The sequence below is a fragment of the Electrophorus electricus genome, chromosome 10, assembly GCF_041902795.1.
Source record: "Electrophorus electricus isolate QZ-2024a chromosome 10, ASM4190279v1, whole genome shotgun sequence".
In the NCBI taxonomy this organism is placed as follows: domain Eukaryota; kingdom Metazoa; phylum Chordata; class Actinopteri; order Gymnotiformes; family Gymnotidae; genus Electrophorus; species Electrophorus electricus.
This window is the reverse complement of record NC_137506.1, coordinates 2,602,501-2,619,368: the sequence shown is the minus strand read 5'-3', so window position 1 is coordinate 2,619,368 and position 16,868 is coordinate 2,602,501. Positions and strand designations below refer to the sequence as shown.

Here is a 16,868-nt window from a genome sequence, read left to right as displayed (position 1 = left end):
ACTTCAGGTAGGATTTCCTTAAGAAAATATGTGGTCAGTGAATCTAGTAAGCAATTGGAGGATCTTGAGCACGAAATCAGAGATGTAAATTCTGGCTTTTGGATTTGTGTAAAGGATTCTAGAGTCGTTTTTGGTTTGGCTGTTCTGATCTGTAAGTAGCTGCAGGGTGTCATGTTTATAATCTTAATGTTATCTCTAATGTGCTTAATTCATGAACTCATTACTACTGTGTGATGTTGTGTGCATTGGTGTCAGTTTTATTCCTAGTAAGATGAGCAATTGTTCTAAAAAGAAATCTAGGATTATTTTTGTTATTTTCTCTTAGAAGATCTTAAGAAGAGCAACATCATCTAGAATTGTTGAGCATAAATTATTAAACCACTAGCTAAATGAGTAACATCTGCAAGTTACAAAAACCTTGCAGACAAACCATTAAAAATAGTTGAAAATGTATCAGCAGTATTATTATTAAAATCTGATGCCATATAATGTGTTTAGGGTTTACAACTTTAGATTGATCCCTTTATGATCACAAACGCATGTCTTCCAAGCAGTGAAGTAAGACCAAATCCAAAGTATATCCATGATTTTAAGTCTGGCCAGACACAAAATTAAATGTTTTCAACAATAGTTAAAAATTCTAAGGTAAAGCCATTTATTTGCAACATCATCTCCCATTTGTAACACATCAAGATCAACTACAATAGATGACAACAAATGTGAAAATTCTGATAAAAAACAACCATGAGACTGAGGAAGTCTGCAGATTACAGAACAAAGCTCAGTTTTTTTCATTTGAAACTTTAAAGGCCAGCAGCTCAAAACTTGCAAATGCACTAAGAGACACAGGGAAACAAATAAAATAGTTTTTAAGAACAGAAACAATGTTAATGCCATGCTCATTTAATCCTGGACTGATACATTTTCTGTAGTCTAATGGACATAATTCAGAGAGTTGACAGCTCTCTCCTGTTTTAAGACAGGTTTCAAGTATAAACATAAAATCCAGAGCATTCAAGGCAGCTAGAGTAGGGAGAAAAAAAACTGAGGGAGAATGTTGACGCCAGAACACGATACAATTTTTATGTTACTCTTCTGGACAGCTAGATTAGGGGGAAAAAAACTTAGACCCAAGAGCACACTTAAAATGTTGTTTTTCTGTTACACTTCAGGACTTCCATATCCACCGTCCAGCCATCTGTTCCAGCTATTTGAAGCAGACTATAAAAACAACACATTGGTTATAAACATGCAGAAGATAAATTATATATACGGAGGGCCATAGCATAGCAGCAACCCTTACCTTAACCTTCATCACTGTTTGTAGTTGTTGTTGTTTTTTTTACTTATCTAAGTGTATTCTGTATGTGTTCACACACAGGAAGATCCGCAAACCGTTAGCTCTCTTGGTTCCATCACTTAATGAAAGGTTTGCATGTTTATATATCCATTGTTTGTTTGGTTTTTTGTTTTGTTGTTAAGAAACACATGGCAAAATGTTTGCCACACATTTATGAAAGAGAAACGATTTACACATTCGATTTTTGTTCGAAACAAAATGTACTTCATGTCACATAAAGCTTTATTCTAACAGCCATACACTGTAGGCTAGCATAAAAAACCAAAAATGTTAAACGATAATGATATAGAATACTGACTTATTTCTGACTTACTGCTATGGGTTAATTGGATAAATAAATGAATAGACCTCTCTAAGGCAGCCAGTGACCCCACCCTGTATCACACTCTGTGCCCCCCCAAGTCCTTTCTGCATAATCTCTGGAAATAAATGGACATATTAACTAATTAATAAATAATTTTTGCAATAAATAAATTTCTGATTATTGCGCTGATTTAATTAGAAGATTTTATTCTACGTCTAAAGGTTGTCCTTTCTTGCGTCGACGCATTGTGCCAAATAATTTTACCTCGGGCGCAATGTCCTATGCGCAGATGTCGCGCATATCTGATGCTACAAACACGTGTTCCCATCAGCCTTTGCCACATATACTTTACACTGATTGGTCCAGTTTGAATAGAAGACCGCGACAGTTTGGCAGTGGAAAACATCGCTAGCTACGTTGGGAATTCACCAGTTTGGCACTGGAAAACCTCGCTGGCTACGCTGGGAATTCACCAGTTTACGGAGATTCAGCGGCAGGTCTCTAGGGCTGGTGTGCAAGTAGCTTTTTAAGAAACAAATATCAGGTGTCTTGGGATTGTTTTCCTAACGTCTAGTTTAAATGGTGATTAGCTGCTGCTAGCGAGCCTAGTCTCGTGAGAAATAAATAATATAAAATGTAAGATTAAGTAACGATAACTAAACGCACTGCATGATTCTGGCTGTAGTTAACTTCAAACTTCATTTCGTGTGTTTGGTGGCCGTTTATTTCAGCGCCATGATGGAGTCGTGCTTCAACGATAAGGTGGCGAAGGCTGAAAGCATCGTTGTCGAGGACCTGAGAAGAGACCTGCACTCGGATTTGACGGAAATTGCCGACTCTCATGTATTGACACCTGTTCTTGGCATGGGTATAATATATATATATATATATACACACACACACACACTTTTTTATATGTATGTGGCTGTCTGAACCCATTTGCAGGACTCTGACATCTTCGAGAAGGAGCTTTTGCAGGTGTACCTCCGGATACGACCGTTCACCTCGGCTGAAATGGAGAATGGAGAATCACAGGTAAGTTACCTGAAGTGGAATAAATTATTTAGAACAAGTGTTATTTCTTCTGTAATTGTCAGTTAAATTGTTTTCTTCCATTTCTGCAGTAGATTAGAGTTAAGGTTAGGGTTAGTAGATAAAATAGTGGGTGGTTGCTGTGTGTGTGATTTATTTTTTATCTGTATTAATAATCTCTTCTTTGAAGGACTGTGTCAACATACATCCTCCTGACACTGTGCTTCTCAAGGTGCCGAGAGCGTATGTCTCGGCCAGGCTCAGTGATAAGTCCGTCCCCCAAACAGCACAGCGCTTTCAGTTTTCTCAGGTTAGGAGCGTTGCTGTATTCATCTCAGATGTGGAGCAGTTTCTTTCTGATTTTGAATTCTTTGCCACATTTTTATGTTTACCTTGCCAGGAAGAATGCAAAAATTCATATGAACGACGAAACAGTTAACCCTCTGATGCAGATTTTTAACTGGTCCACCTAGGCTTTAGATTCTTAGATCAAGGGATCCATTTATTAAGCTCTGTTTAAGACTGTAATTTGTCTTTGTCTAGGTTTTTGGACCTGACACCTCCCAGAAAGACATTTTTGATGGCACAGTGAAAGGTCTTGTTAGGAATGTGCTAGAAGGAAGAAATTCATTGGTCTTCACATATGGAATAACAAATTCGGGAAAGACCTTCACTTTTTTAGGTTTGTGCGTCCTACAGCACTGCTGGTTAAAGGCTCCTTTTGTTACACTTGCGTTTGTGTACTGGATGTCTGCAGACTTTTAATGGATTGTACATAAACATCGAATGTGTTTTAATCCTTACAAAGCTATGTAGACGAGTTAAACCTTAGGAATGTTTATAAATATCAGCATGAGCTTGTTTTCTGTGCTTTTATACTTTCGTTTTGGTCTTTATTAGAATGAAAGCAAATGTGGGTTAACTTCTTTATAGTTTTCTATTATTAAGGTATAAATAACCAAGATGGAAAAAAATACAACATATAAAACTGGGAGTAAGAAGAAAGGACTCTCTCTGTCTGGTCTTCCAGGGCCAGAAAATGACGTTGGTATCTTGCCCCGTTCCCTGAACATGATCTTCAACTGCCTCAGGGGGCGTGTGTTCACCCACATGAGCGTGAAGCCACAGAGGTGCCAGGACGTGCTCGTGCTCACCAGAGAGCAGCAGGTGGAGGAGGCCCTCGGCAAACGCAACCTCTTCAGACTCCTCAAGGAGGTGCGTTTAGGTTGTAGGAAAACGGTCACGCACACTTCCGCGGTTTCCCTCCTGTGTCATGCGAAACATGGTTCAGTAGCTGTTTGTAAGGCTCTCATGAGTTGGGGAGAGATGGCACTGTAGCAAATGGCACAGGTGTTTGTAGACTGAGATCTAGCGGGTACAACTTGACTCAGTCCTATCCTGTAGTCTGTATAGTTTTCATTTTAGATTAGTCTTTTCCTTTTTTTTTTTTAACTCTCTTTTAGAATGATGGCCAAAAAAGTATGACTAGTCTATTGAGTTCCAAGACTCTTGAAGGTAAGGAGAGCTACAGTTTGTTCTGCTTTGTTTGTTTGTTTGTTTTTCTTGTTGGTTCCCCTGCTAAAGGTCTGCTTGTATACATACAGATCCGGATGAATTGGACGGGTCGGAGAGTGAGAGGAGCCTCAGCTTGAGCACAGACCTTCACACTAAGTTCTCGGTGTGGGTGTCCTTCTGTGAGATTTATAACGAGTACATCCACGACTTGCTCGAGCAGCTGCCCGGTAACGCAGCACGCAGGACCAACCTCCGACTCTGTCAGGATATCAAAGGCAACTCCTTCATTAAAGGTAAACAGGGTTTCCTCACTCTGTCTAGAGTCTTATAAATCGATTTATGATATGGCGCTTTACATGATACAAATACCACGACAGGCTGTATGGCACAATGTGTCATGCTAGTTCTTAAGTGGGTGTTTATAGTGAGGTGTGTGTGTGTGTGTGTGTGTGTGTGTGTGTGTGTGTGTGTGTGTGTGTGTGTGTGTGTGTGTGTGTGTGTGTGTGTGTGTGTGTGTGTGTGTTTCAGACCTGCGCTGGGTGCAGGTGCATAGTGCAGATGAGGCATTCAAAGTGATGAAACTTGGAAAGAGGAACCAGAGCATCTCCTCCACCAAGCTCAACCAGCTCTCTAGTCGGAGGTATAACAGATGGGTGCCCCTCCCACTTGCTTCGTTGAACCCTGTGGTCCCTACCTCCAGCTTGCTGCCACATGGGTTCTGCAAGGCCTATGTGCCTAATTCACAGATCTGCTGTCATGTCGTTTTTTTCTAGAACTCGTGTTGAATTGTAATATTCTTTTTTCTGTCTCTTAGTCACAGTATCTTTTCTGTTCGTATACTGCGAATTGAAGATGTGGACACACCCAGAGTGCAGTGTGTTAGCGAGTGAGTCTGCCTGGTGTCTCACCACTGATATCAGTGTCATTTAAACTGCTGCCAATGCAGTAAATACAAACACGATATAAATGTTCTTCATGACTGATTGCATGTGCCGTGTATAAGGAAACAGTTATTTATGTATTTTGTGTGTTTTTTAGGTTGTCTTTATGCGATCTGGCAGGGTCTGAGCGATGTGGTAAAACGCAGAACAAAGGAGATCGCCTGAAAGAAGCAGGAAACATCAACACGTCTCTACTCACCCTGGGCAAATGCATTAATGCTCTCAGGAGCAGCCAACATGCCAGGTGTGGATCTTGAGATTTCTGTCCCTTCACCTCCATCACAGCGGGTCCACTGACAGTAACTTCCACTTTGCCCCTCTCGCCTACTCCAGACACCACATCCCATTTCGAGAGAGCAAGCTCACCCACTACCTGCAGGGCTACTTCACCGGCCGGGGCAAAGCCTGCATGATCGTCAACGTCAACCAGTGTACGTCTATGTATGATGAGACGCTCAACGTGCTCAAGTTCTCTGCTGTGGCACAAAAGGTGGGTTGTAGGGCATGCGTTAGGGGTTTGGTCTGCAGGCTGAAATGTTCTTTCTGAAAAAAGGAGTGAGGGGGAAAGATGAGTGAGAAATGAACATGTTTTTCCTGTAAAGCCAGTCTTAACCGCTATGGCAGTTAGCGTAGTTTTACATGTGTCGCTGACTGGCAGTTATAGGAAGCAGAGAGACATGATGGGCCAGTCATTTGTTTTCTGATCAGTTTACATAAATGACAGACCAATCCTTACACTTATTAAGACATGACTTATTAGTTAAATGCATGCAGTTTGTTTTATATGGACATAATTTCATAACCCATCAGAATTTTCTCTTGCTTCAAGTTCTCTACTACTGATTTCTCCTCCCTCCCCAGGTGGTACTCCTCACCACTGCTACCGTCCTCCCACTTGTGGTGAAGAGGAGTGCAAGGGAGGTGTCCTTCATCATCAACAAGGCATCTCAGCGGGGAGCAAGGCGAACCTCTCTGCTGCGCTGGGAACATGGCCAGGAGCATGTTGAGGAGGATGTGGATTCTGAGGTAGAGGATGAGGATGACGAAGAGCAGAGCTTCTTGGAGGAAACCCTGCAGGACGTGGATGATGCTGGGAAGGAGACAGTGCTGCTGGACAAAGAGGTGTATGAGGTGAGCTGTAGCGTTAATTGGCCGGCGGGGAAGTGATATCGATATTTTCAAACATTTCAACTGCTGTATGTCATTCGTTTTCAAGCATATCAACATATTAGCCTCAAATAATGCAGCTCTGTGAGATGGGCAACTTTTTGCCTCTTGAAGTGATTTTTCTAAACCTCACAATTTTTGCTCTATTGACCATTATTTAAAAACAGCGTTTTTCAAGCTAATCCTTGGTGTTTTTATCCAATCGCCTTAAAATTGTAATAAATGGAGACTTGTGCAATGAAGTTAAAATAACTTGTTTGCACATACCCTTTCACTCACTGCCATCACAGCTAACATACATTAACGGTAGCTGAAAGGGAGGCACTACTAACATGGTGCAACCTTGTTTGTTTGTTTTAGGCTGTCATCAAAGACTCACTTTAGATGCACAATGCTATAGTTTATTTAAAACCCTTTAATGACTGAGGGCAGAGGTGTGTCAGTAACTGTGGGAGCAGCATCACCACGTCAGCAGCAGTGTATTACCCACACATAACCACTACTGGGTGTGACAACTAACACACAGTAGTGTGTTGCTTGGACCCCTTAAACGCCACCAGTGGCTATATTTTTATTATTTAAATCTTTACATTTCTTGATGTGCATATCAACGCTTTGGCGATTGTGTGTTCTGCCAGAGTCAGCTGATGCTGATGGAGGAGTTACAAGAACAGTTGAAGACCGCAAAAGAGGAAAACTATTCCCTGGAGTGCCGAGTCCGTGAGGAAGTCTCCAAAGAATTCTCTGAGCTCTTCTCCCGAATGCAGACAGATTACAAGTAAGAGTTCAGATTAACTCTGACCCTAGTTCAATGGAGATTGCCAAAGAGCAGTGTGGTCAGTTATGTTTGATTTGATGCCCATCTCTATAGTGAGCGCATTTTGAAAGAGCGGGAGCTCGTCGAGGACCGGTGTGAGCGACGGTTGGAGATCTTTAAAAATTTGGTGGGAAAAACCTCGAGCAATATTGACTGCGGACAAAAAGACAAACAGGTGATGCCATAGAGAACTGCAAGGTGGAAGTAACTGACCCGGTCGAGCACCGCCTCCCCTCCCCCACCTCCCAGTACTGCGTCATGGTATTGGTCTGCTGAGGGTTTGTGTGCTTGTCTGAATCCTGCAGGCCGCTGAGCCGCCGTCTCTGGACGGCATGTTGGACTCCATGTGCTCTGACCTGGCAAGGATCAGACAGGATGCTGAGGAGGCTCAGACCTGTCTGGTGACCTCGGACCCCCGACCACCTGTGACCCTGCGTGACCTGGAGAAGGAGGTCGCAGAACTTGCAGAGCAGCTCAGTGACGCTCGGACACAGCTGTCCCTTAAAACTGAAGGTGAGAGAACATGGCCTTCAATAGTAATCGTCTTCAAAATTGGCATTACTGTGTTATGCTCCACAGTTCTGGTCAATTTATTACCAGCTTTATTATTTATTTCTTTGCATGCGTTACTGTTTAAAAGCTATTTGTTGATGTAAGAACCATTATAGTAATGAAGCTGTGCTTAGTGTTTCTCACACTCACTGTGCTGTAGTTGAATATTAATTTGACATGAGTGGAATCTCGATGCACTGGAAAAATCAACTTGAATATAAATTGGTTGCAATGCTCTTTTAATCCTCTGCCAGAATTACACACTCAGAGAATCTTAGCAAGTGAGCTGGAGGAGATTAAAAAGGTAAAGGTGCTTTTACTTTAACTCCTAGAAACTTTTCTAAATGCAAGATGTGTGTTTTTGTACTTCTGATGATCCTTCACAAACAAACCAATAATTAATAACATTGACGTATCTGCCAAAATCTGACATGGTTATGGTTTCAGTTTTGGTTTGTAATTGAAGCAGTTACGGTAGGTAGAATTTTACTGGTCAGGTACGTTCCTGGCTAGCTCTTAATGCAGTAGTGGCTTAGGGTTACATTGGTACAATGCCGTGTGTTTGTGCGTGTGCAGACCCTGGAGTGGCGTGAGCAGAGGGTGAATGAGCTGATGGCCATGTGTGTGGAGAAGGATGACATCATCGCTAAGGTCCAAGCGTCACTAGACCGGGCTGAAGAGGACGCAGACAGAAACGTAAGTGCAGACTTCACCTGGCCAACATAAATCAGATAAATCGCACATGCAGAGAATTTTTATTTATTTATTTATTTTTTTTACTGGCTCCAGTTGCTTTTGGCTTGGCCTTGAGAACCTGCTGCACTAATTCAGCCCTACTGACTAGACAGCATTTTATGGCCTAAACTGATGTTTCAGCAATAAAAGCATGACTGACATCTCAGTGCGGTTCACCAAAAAATAACTTTAGTCCTTCTGTTCTGCATGTCCAGGGTCCGTGTTTCTTCATTTGTAATTGGATTTGTGCTACTTTGTGGCTCATGGATTTTAGTTTTATACAAAACATTCCAGGCAGTAACTGCTGTGTACTGTAGTAAAAGATGAAGTTGTGAAAATTGTAGTGAAGTAGAGAAACATGAAAAATTACCCGCAAGGCCTACTTCTAATGAATTTAAATCCATTACTGTCACTAAAGATGATGTTTCTCGCATTTAAGACTACATGGTAATTGTAATAAAAATGGCCAAGATCACTGATACACACATCATGATGCTAGTAGAGAGCTTGACTTTTCTATACATGAAGGAATCTTCCTGGACATTTGCGCGTTTGTCAGACGCTCTTGTCCAGAGCGACTTACAAAAATGCGTTGTCATTTACTCAGAATATATCTTAGCCAGTATGGTAAGAGACTAAGATACCAATGAACTAGAATACTGTAGAAATATAGGTATCAATGCTCATGCCTAGAATTGCAAAATGCATAAGCTCTATCTCGGACAACAATCTGTGCAAGAAACCGTACTAGAGTTTTTTTCAACATGGGAGCAGGGTCATTTAAATATTCCACAAATAGATGAGTCCTCAGTCTGAGTTTGAAGACTGCATGGGAGTCTGCTGTCAAGACAGCAAGCAGAAGTTCGTTCCACCATCTAGGAGCCAAGACAGAGAATAGTCTCGATACTTGTCTTCCATGAGACTTGAAGCGTGGTATTTCAAGCCGAGCCATGCTTGAGGTCTGAAGTACTCAAGATACGGTTCTGGCTTTGAACATTGACATCACGTATGAAGGGGCTGGTTCATTTTTGGCTTTGTAGGCAAGCATCAGGGTTTTAAATCTGATGCCCGCAGCTACTGATATCCAATGAAGGGAGTGCAGCAGTGGAGTGACGTATGTGAACTTCGGGAGATGGAAGACCAGTCCACAATGCAGCACCTCGACAAGTTGTAGAGGTGTGATGGCTATTGGAGGAAGACCAGCAAGATGCAGTAGTCGAGCTTTGAGATCACAAGAGACTGCACAAGTACTTGGGCGGCTTCCAGTGAGAGAAAGGGCCGAATGCTTCATATGTTACAAAGGAGATATCTGCAAGACTGAAACACTATTTGAAAGATTTGAAACACTATTTGAGAACTGGCTACGGGCAGCTTCAGATGGTGATATCAGGGAGTTTTCGAAGGAAACTGGGGTCATGGTAAGGCCTAGGTGTTCCTGGGATGTACAGAAGTTCTGTTTAACTGGGATTGAGCTTCACGTGGTGGGTTGTCATCCATGACGCAATGTCAGTCAAGCATGCTGGGATGCGTCTGGAGACCTGCGTGTCGGAGGGTGGGAAGGAAATAATTGGGTGTTATCAGCATAGCAGTGGTAGGAGAAGCCATGAGAAGATATTACATCACCAAGAGAATGAATATACAAAGAGAAGAGAAGGGGGCCCAATACTGAGCCTTGGAGGACACCGGTGAAGAGTCTGCATGAATTGCATGTGCATCCTCTCCATGTTGCTTGATGGGACGGTCCCTCCAGATGGGAATGAAACCATTTCCATGCAGAGCCAGTCACACCAAGGCTGGAGAGAACAGAGAAGAGAATGTTGTGGCTTACTGTGTCAAAGGCTGCCAAAAGGTCCAGAAGAATCAAGACAAATTACAGTTCGGCAGCTTTATCAGCAAGATTTCTCTGTTGCATGTGCTGGTTTGCAGCCTGACTGATGGGGATCGTGCAGCCGGTCCTGGAAAAGAGAGAATTTTGAGGGCTTTGCAGAGGAAATGAGAAGTGATGCTGGTCTGTAACTGGTTGTTGCAGGTTTTGAATGCAGTTGGTAGACGTTACAGAGGTTGAGGAGCTTATTGATGGCCGAGAGGAAAGGAAGCAGGTCTTCTGAGATCGTCTGGAACAGACTTGAAGGAATGTGATCCAGCGGACATGTAGTCAGTTTGCTGAAAGTCAGGAGTTGAAGAATTTTGTCGGAGGAGAAAAAGAAGTCAGAGTTGGATGTAATGGAAAGGAACAACGGTTGGAAGAGTGGTTGGACACGGGTTGGAAATTTTCTACAGGGAACCCTTTTTTTTCTTTTAAATCTGTGAAAATGAAATGAGTAACAATTTCAACAAACCTTAAAAAAACCCCAATATAAACAAAAGGCTTGATCTTGTTGTTAATCCATCTGATAAGGGTGGAACTGCTTTTTGGAGAAAAGATGGAGGCAATCATGCAACTTTGTTTTTTTTTGTTAGATCAAATTTATTTATACAGCACTTTTTATAGCAGTTGTTCTCACAAAGCAGCTTTACAAATGTCCGAGTCCAAGTCAGAACAGTTCTGACTCCACAGTTACAGTCCTCTGTTCAGTCCACTATTACTGCCATCTCAGCAGGATGCCTCCCTGATAATGCATGAAATCTTCTTTTTGTAGATAATCCTCACTCTAGCCGCTTCTGTCTTCTAAAATTCCTAAGGAAAACAATCCTGGATGTCCCATTGTTTGTTTTTGTTCTTGCCCAACAGAAATGATCAGTTTCTTGACACTTTTCAAACATTTCCTCGTTCCACACCTGCATACGTTGAAGACTCTCTTTTTTTTTTTTTTTTTCAATAAATCAGAATGCCTGAAAGAGCAAACCTGTCAACTTCCTACACTTTTCAATGGACATTAAATGCTTGTACACTGTCATCCCTAATGAAGATGGCATGAGAACTTTAAAACATTTTCTTGTTGACACCTGAGACACTCACTTCCCACAGACATTCGACTGTCAGAGCTTGTATTGACCCCGAAGTGCATCACCTTTTGACTCCCAGTACTATTCACAGAGAAGGAATTACTGTGTGCACTAAATTGGGACCATCTTATGCAACCCTGTTTGGATTAGTGGCGAAACGTTTTTAGAACAGTATAGTGGACCTGTACCCTTGGTGCTTCCGAGATGCATTTGGTGACATTTTTAGTGCTGTTACATGCACATTTTGAAGAGTTGTTTTTTTTTTTTTTCTTCTGTCCCCAAGTTCCACACAGCTGTGAAATACCACCATCTATTATAAACCTAAACTCCACCATCTGTTACAAACCTAAGGATTCTTACTCGCAGCTACTGAGATTTAAGTGCATTTGCACTGAGAATGAAGATTTCCTCCAGAAAACTATGGAAACGTGTGTTTATTTTCAGAGCTGTGGGTTTCCTGTGGAAGTCCTAGATTTACCTTTTCAGAAAAAAGACGGGCTGACCTGTAAACATCCTGCGCTTAAGACTACAAGAATCTTTGTTGCTGACTTGACTTATTCTAAAAATAAAACGGTAGCTGATATTCTACTTCACCACTTCAGAATACAGAGACTACATCCCTTTTTAAGCATCATCCACTAATCTCCTACAGACAAGACAAAAATCTCAGACATGCTCGTCAAGAGTGAGATAAACGACCATTCAAATAATGGCTGTGGTACTGTAGTCTGCAACCACTCTAGAGGTGTTGCATGTAAATTTATTAACACGGGCACTAAAATAAGTGGAGACTGCATTAATGTTTGCATTGCCAGTTGTTGCAATGGCAGCAATGAAATTGGTAAACTCTTGAAACTTTAAATCAAACATTCATGCCATGGGGGTCTAAAGATCTACATTTTCATATATAAACTGGCTTCTCCTGCTACTAATTCAGAAGCACATCCAGTTGATGAAGGATCTCTGTCTGGGTTTCCTGTTTCTTTGCAACCTCTGTGTACTTTTGCTACAGTACACTACAGTTACTCATCTGGAATCTGTGTGTGGCTTTTTTTAAATTTTTTATATATATATATGATGTTTGTGTGTATGTGGTTAGACTGCTTTACTGTGTAAACTGTCCTCACTGCTAATTTGCAGAGTGCTCTGATCAAGGACCTTCTGCAGTTTAAACATAACTGCACATGTTCAGAGCGCAAAATGCAGATGGAGAGCAGGAAACGGCCACAGGCATGGGAGGGGGTGGAGGAGCCTTCCGGACAGCCCCCTCTAAAGAAAGGTACTGGCTCCGTCCGTGCTGCTGAACGCGGCCTACCAGCTTCTGTCTCTACCAGAGGGGCGGGGAAAGAGAATCGGCTCCGAGGTCGGCGTTACCTCCAAAGCAGAAAAAGGCTCTCTTCAGTAAAGAAATAGCTCATCTCCACGACACTCTCATACTGTGGTCACAAAAAATTTAAAGTGTGCAAATATTTTAAGTTGTCTTTTTAATGTGAATAAAGAAATATTTATTATGTTCATGGGGAACATTTCACATGTACCAAAGCAGTGTCATTCAAAGGGGTGTAGGGGTGTCTGCTTCTACTCTTCTGTTGAGCCTGAGCAACTCAAGTATGTTCATGCTCTCACGCCTCATGTTTTCATTCTAAATTTCAATTTGCATCCACTTGCAGTGAAGGTGTGCTTGTGCTATAGTGAATTTCTCATTTCAGAATGACTATAGACATAAATCCTTTTCAGGTTGCCTCTCTTGGCTGGGGCATCTTCAGCATTTTCATCAATAAGTTCATAAAATATCGCAACACGTTTCTGCACTCGGGTCATGTTTCATGCGTCACAGACAGACTTGCATGATAAAATAAATACTGATCTTTTCAAAAATATATGGTGGTGTCCTCAAATGGGTTGCATGTAACTAATGATAATTTGGTGTGCTAGATATTTGACCCGTTTCTATATACCACTGCAGAATATCTGTAGTGTAGAACATGAGGCATCTACACGTAATGGCATTTTAAATTAAACTTTAATCATGCGCATATATATATAATTAAAAATACGAGAGCGTTTTAATTTAACTTTTAATTGGCACGAGTGCTTTTTAATATGCTTGAATATGTGTGGGTATGGCGATGCTGAACATAACTAACTGGAACTCATCGCTCTCCATCTGTAGGGTCCCTGAAGGACTCTAGTATCCCTGAAGACCTTGTGGATGATGAATTTGATGAGTCACCAGTCTTGGAGGTCAGAGGTCAGTTTGGGTGTTACCAGGCTGAACCCCGTCAGAAAGACAAACAGATCTCGGATCTGGCGCGGCAATGTCAGACTCTAGAGTTTTGCATCCAGGAGCTGAGATCCCAACTTGAAGAAGAAAAGCGATCTCATGGTGACATTCTACGTGAGAAAGAGTGTCTAGCTGCTGAGCATACTGTCCTCCAGAGGAGCACAGAGGAACAGCAGCAGAACTTTGTTGCCATGGTAGCAAAACTGAATGCCACGGAGACCAAACTCAGCGCTGCAGAATCAGACCGCAGCAAATTGAAGACACGTTTGGAGGAGGAGCTAAATGCCGTCAGATGTCAATTGGCTGAGCAAGATTGTGACATCAAGGAGAAAAATACACTAATTGGGAATCTACAGCAGGAAGTTGCCCAACTGCAGCATGAAGCCAGAGCTATAGAGACAAAGCACCAAGCGATAAACGGTGGTCTCCAGAGAGAAAACTCTGACCTCCAGGCTGAGGTTGCCACTCTGAAAAGGTTCATCACCGAATTGGAGGAGAAGATCAGCCGTGGCCAAGTGGAGCAAGAGAAAAACATCGGGATGGAAGTGACGGAGGCAGCAGAGAAAGATGCGGCACTTCTAGCTAAAACGGAGGCGCTGAAGCAGAGAGAGGCAGAGCTGAAGGGTCAAGAACACCCTCTGAAGGAACTGGCCAGTAGGATGGCTGATCTGGCCCAGAAGGAGGCAGCTGTCGCAGAAAAGGAGCTAAAGCTCCACGCATTGCAAAAGAGCCTGCAGGAAACGCAGGAGTGCCTGCGAGAGGAGGAGACGCAGACCATGCAGGAGGTGCGCAGGAAGGAGGTAGAGAGGAGGAGAGAGTTGCTCTCTGTAGCTGAGGAGGCCATTGCCCAGAAAGATGGAGAACTCCAAAAGAGGCAGGATGAGATCAACAAGTGCGTGTGTTCTTGAGTATAGATGAGATCCTTTCATAGAAATAATTCTGAAACTTAAGGATCATAAATGTAGAGTTTCCTATGAACCTATTGCAATGTTTTCTTTCCGGCTTTTCTCTCTTATTGTCCCTTTCTGTCCTAAGGCTGAAAGAAGAGGTGAAGAGGCTCACTGTGGACTTCAACAGGAGAGAGGACGACATGGCCGATCTGAGAGAGAAGCTATCGGACTCTAAGAAACAGATCCAACAGGTGCAAAAGGAGGTGGGTTAGACCACTTAAACGCAGCTGGTGTTGCACTTAAAAGCCAGCTCCCATAGTCAGAGTTCAGAAAACCGAGTGTGAATGCTCTTGCTGTTGCTACCTGTCAGTTTGTTTGTCTGTTGGTTTGTAATTTGGGCCTTTTACTTTATTTTTGTTAAGGCTCAGATATTTTGGGTGTAAACACACACTATCTGACCCTCAGACAGGCGGGGTCTCGTGGCCTGTAGTTGTTTTTGATCATGTTTACATGTATACAGGCATCATGCCGGTCTCTGCATGCCTGGGTCCCCGTCCTGTCTATCGTCCCTTCCCTTCACTCACACTCGTCTCTCAATGCTTCTGTTCAGATCTCCTCCATGCGTGAGGCAGAAAGATTTCTGAAGCAGAAATTGGGTGATCTGGAGAAGGCCAAGAGTCAACTGCAGAACGAACTCTCCAGCCGTGATCGCACCATCCAGCAGCTTAGAACTGTCAGTGTTGACCCTGAGGCTTACTTTTCTGTCCAAATAATCATACACATTTACAACAGGCAAAAAGTGTCGGCACTCTTTATGTGTGTTTTGGGTCTTTGTGTTAATTCCCTGCAGCACCGTTCTGATTCCAAGACAGACGAGCATGTCCAGCTCTATGAGAAAGCTCTTAAAGGTGCAGTAGAAAGCTCTGTGTGTTTGTCCAGACAATCAAGTGATTGTGCATGTGTGTTTTCTCATGCGATAGTTGCTGTGTTGCCTTGGCTGCGTGTTGCAGATCTGCAGGCACGTGATCGTGTGATAGAGGACATGCGCTTGGCTCTGACGGAACAGGAAGACACTCAGACTCAGATGGATCTGGAGCTGGACAACAGAGAGACCCAGATTCATGTGCTCACCATGGGTAAATTTAAGCTACATTTTTATCATTTAGCAGATGACCTTATCTGGAGTGATGTTAGAAAGGTCTTGGTTGTGTACTCAGAAAAGTATAGCCAGTGCAAATTAGTCCAAAAATACTCTTAAACTGAAGTCAGTGTTTAAGTGTCAGTATTCTCCCAAATTCAAGGGATACAATACAATGCAGGGCAATATGAGCGCAATTACTAGACATGTAGTGCAAAAACACAACAGTTCATGAGAAAATATAAAATCTTACTGTGTATGATTTTAGGTTATGTTTAAGGTTAAAATGCACACGCGACAGACTGTGATGATCTAGGAGATCGTTCAGTAACACACGTGCGTGCACACAAACACACGCACAACACGGCAAAGAGACTCAGATACAACAGTTGACCCAAGACAACACACAAATATACACTCATATATATGACACTATTAATAAGTTAATTTTAAATAGCACTTATTTGCTTTTTCATGTAGCTAATGTGGGGTCACAAACTCCCACTGGTGTATAACCGCGTCTCTCCACATGCACACTTTCAATCTTCATCTTTAGTTTAGTTCATACAGCCCAGCTGATCACTGTCTCTACGCCCTGCACTGTTAGACAAATGTTGCATGGAGTCTTCGACGACTGCAGTTCTGTCAGAGAAATGCAAAGTCTGGGTACTGGACCATGGAAAACACAACGAAATAACAATTCTCATGGGGAAAGAGTCATTTGGACTAACGTGTCTGGAGACTTATTTACAAATACTAATATTGGTGTATGAAAAGAAGGTGTGTGTGTGTGTGTGTGTGTGTGTGTTTTTAGAGCTGGAGAACCTGAAAAAGAGGGCTGAGACACACAGGACCAGTAGGAAGTCCTTACCTCACTGTGACCCAGATGGTCATGTCGATGGTGATCTCGCAGGGGCTGCCCAGTCACAGCTGTGCTTAAAGGTGCATCACAACAAAGTGCTTTCCGTTATTTCCGAGCTTTCTGTGCCATTTTTCAAACTTTGTTTATCCCTGTCTGTGAGCACGGGCACGTGTGTGTCTGCTTGTCCGTGTGTACCTGTTCGCACAACTGCGTGGGTGTGTGCATACCTGTGCATTCGACTTTGTGTGTATGCACTCCTGTTTGTGTATCCATGTATTTATACCTGTGAGTGTGTGTGTGTGTGTGTGTGTGTGTGGCGTGTGTA

The 16,868-nt window shown here is 42.6% G+C and overlaps 1 protein-coding gene across 1 annotated transcript in view; it reads left to right on the top strand.

Annotated features, from left to right (window-relative positions):
- The first annotated feature begins 2,067 nt into the window (after positions 1-2,067).
- kif20ba (kinesin family member 20Ba) overlaps positions 2,068-16,868 on the top strand; it is a 31,963-nt gene continuing 17,162 nt past the window's right edge. The window contains exons 1-25 of the mRNA XM_081722247.1: positions 2,068-2,208; positions 2,396-2,507; positions 2,610-2,699; positions 2,887-3,006; positions 3,240-3,378; positions 3,727-3,911; positions 4,160-4,211; positions 4,301-4,504; positions 4,740-4,851; positions 5,026-5,097; positions 5,250-5,396; positions 5,486-5,642; positions 6,014-6,283; positions 6,958-7,097; positions 7,191-7,311; positions 7,442-7,649; positions 7,943-7,992; positions 8,265-8,384; positions 12,510-12,648; positions 13,543-14,545; positions 14,689-14,806; positions 15,154-15,276; positions 15,394-15,451; positions 15,554-15,679; positions 16,496-16,623. Coding sequence (XP_081578373.1) covers positions 2,400-2,507; positions 2,610-2,699; positions 2,887-3,006; positions 3,240-3,378; positions 3,727-3,911; positions 4,160-4,211; positions 4,301-4,504; positions 4,740-4,851; positions 5,026-5,097; positions 5,250-5,396; positions 5,486-5,642; positions 6,014-6,283; positions 6,958-7,097; positions 7,191-7,311; positions 7,442-7,649; positions 7,943-7,992; positions 8,265-8,384; positions 12,510-12,648; positions 13,543-14,545; positions 14,689-14,806; positions 15,154-15,276; positions 15,394-15,451; positions 15,554-15,679; positions 16,496-16,623 — 3,990 coding nt within the window. The 5' untranslated portion in view covers positions 2,068-2,208; positions 2,396-2,399. The remainder of the gene's footprint in view (positions 2,209-2,395; positions 2,508-2,609; positions 2,700-2,886; positions 3,007-3,239; positions 3,379-3,726; positions 3,912-4,159; positions 4,212-4,300; positions 4,505-4,739; positions 4,852-5,025; positions 5,098-5,249; positions 5,397-5,485; positions 5,643-6,013; positions 6,284-6,957; positions 7,098-7,190; positions 7,312-7,441; positions 7,650-7,942; positions 7,993-8,264; positions 8,385-12,509; positions 12,649-13,542; positions 14,546-14,688; positions 14,807-15,153; positions 15,277-15,393; positions 15,452-15,553; positions 15,680-16,495; positions 16,624-16,868) is intronic.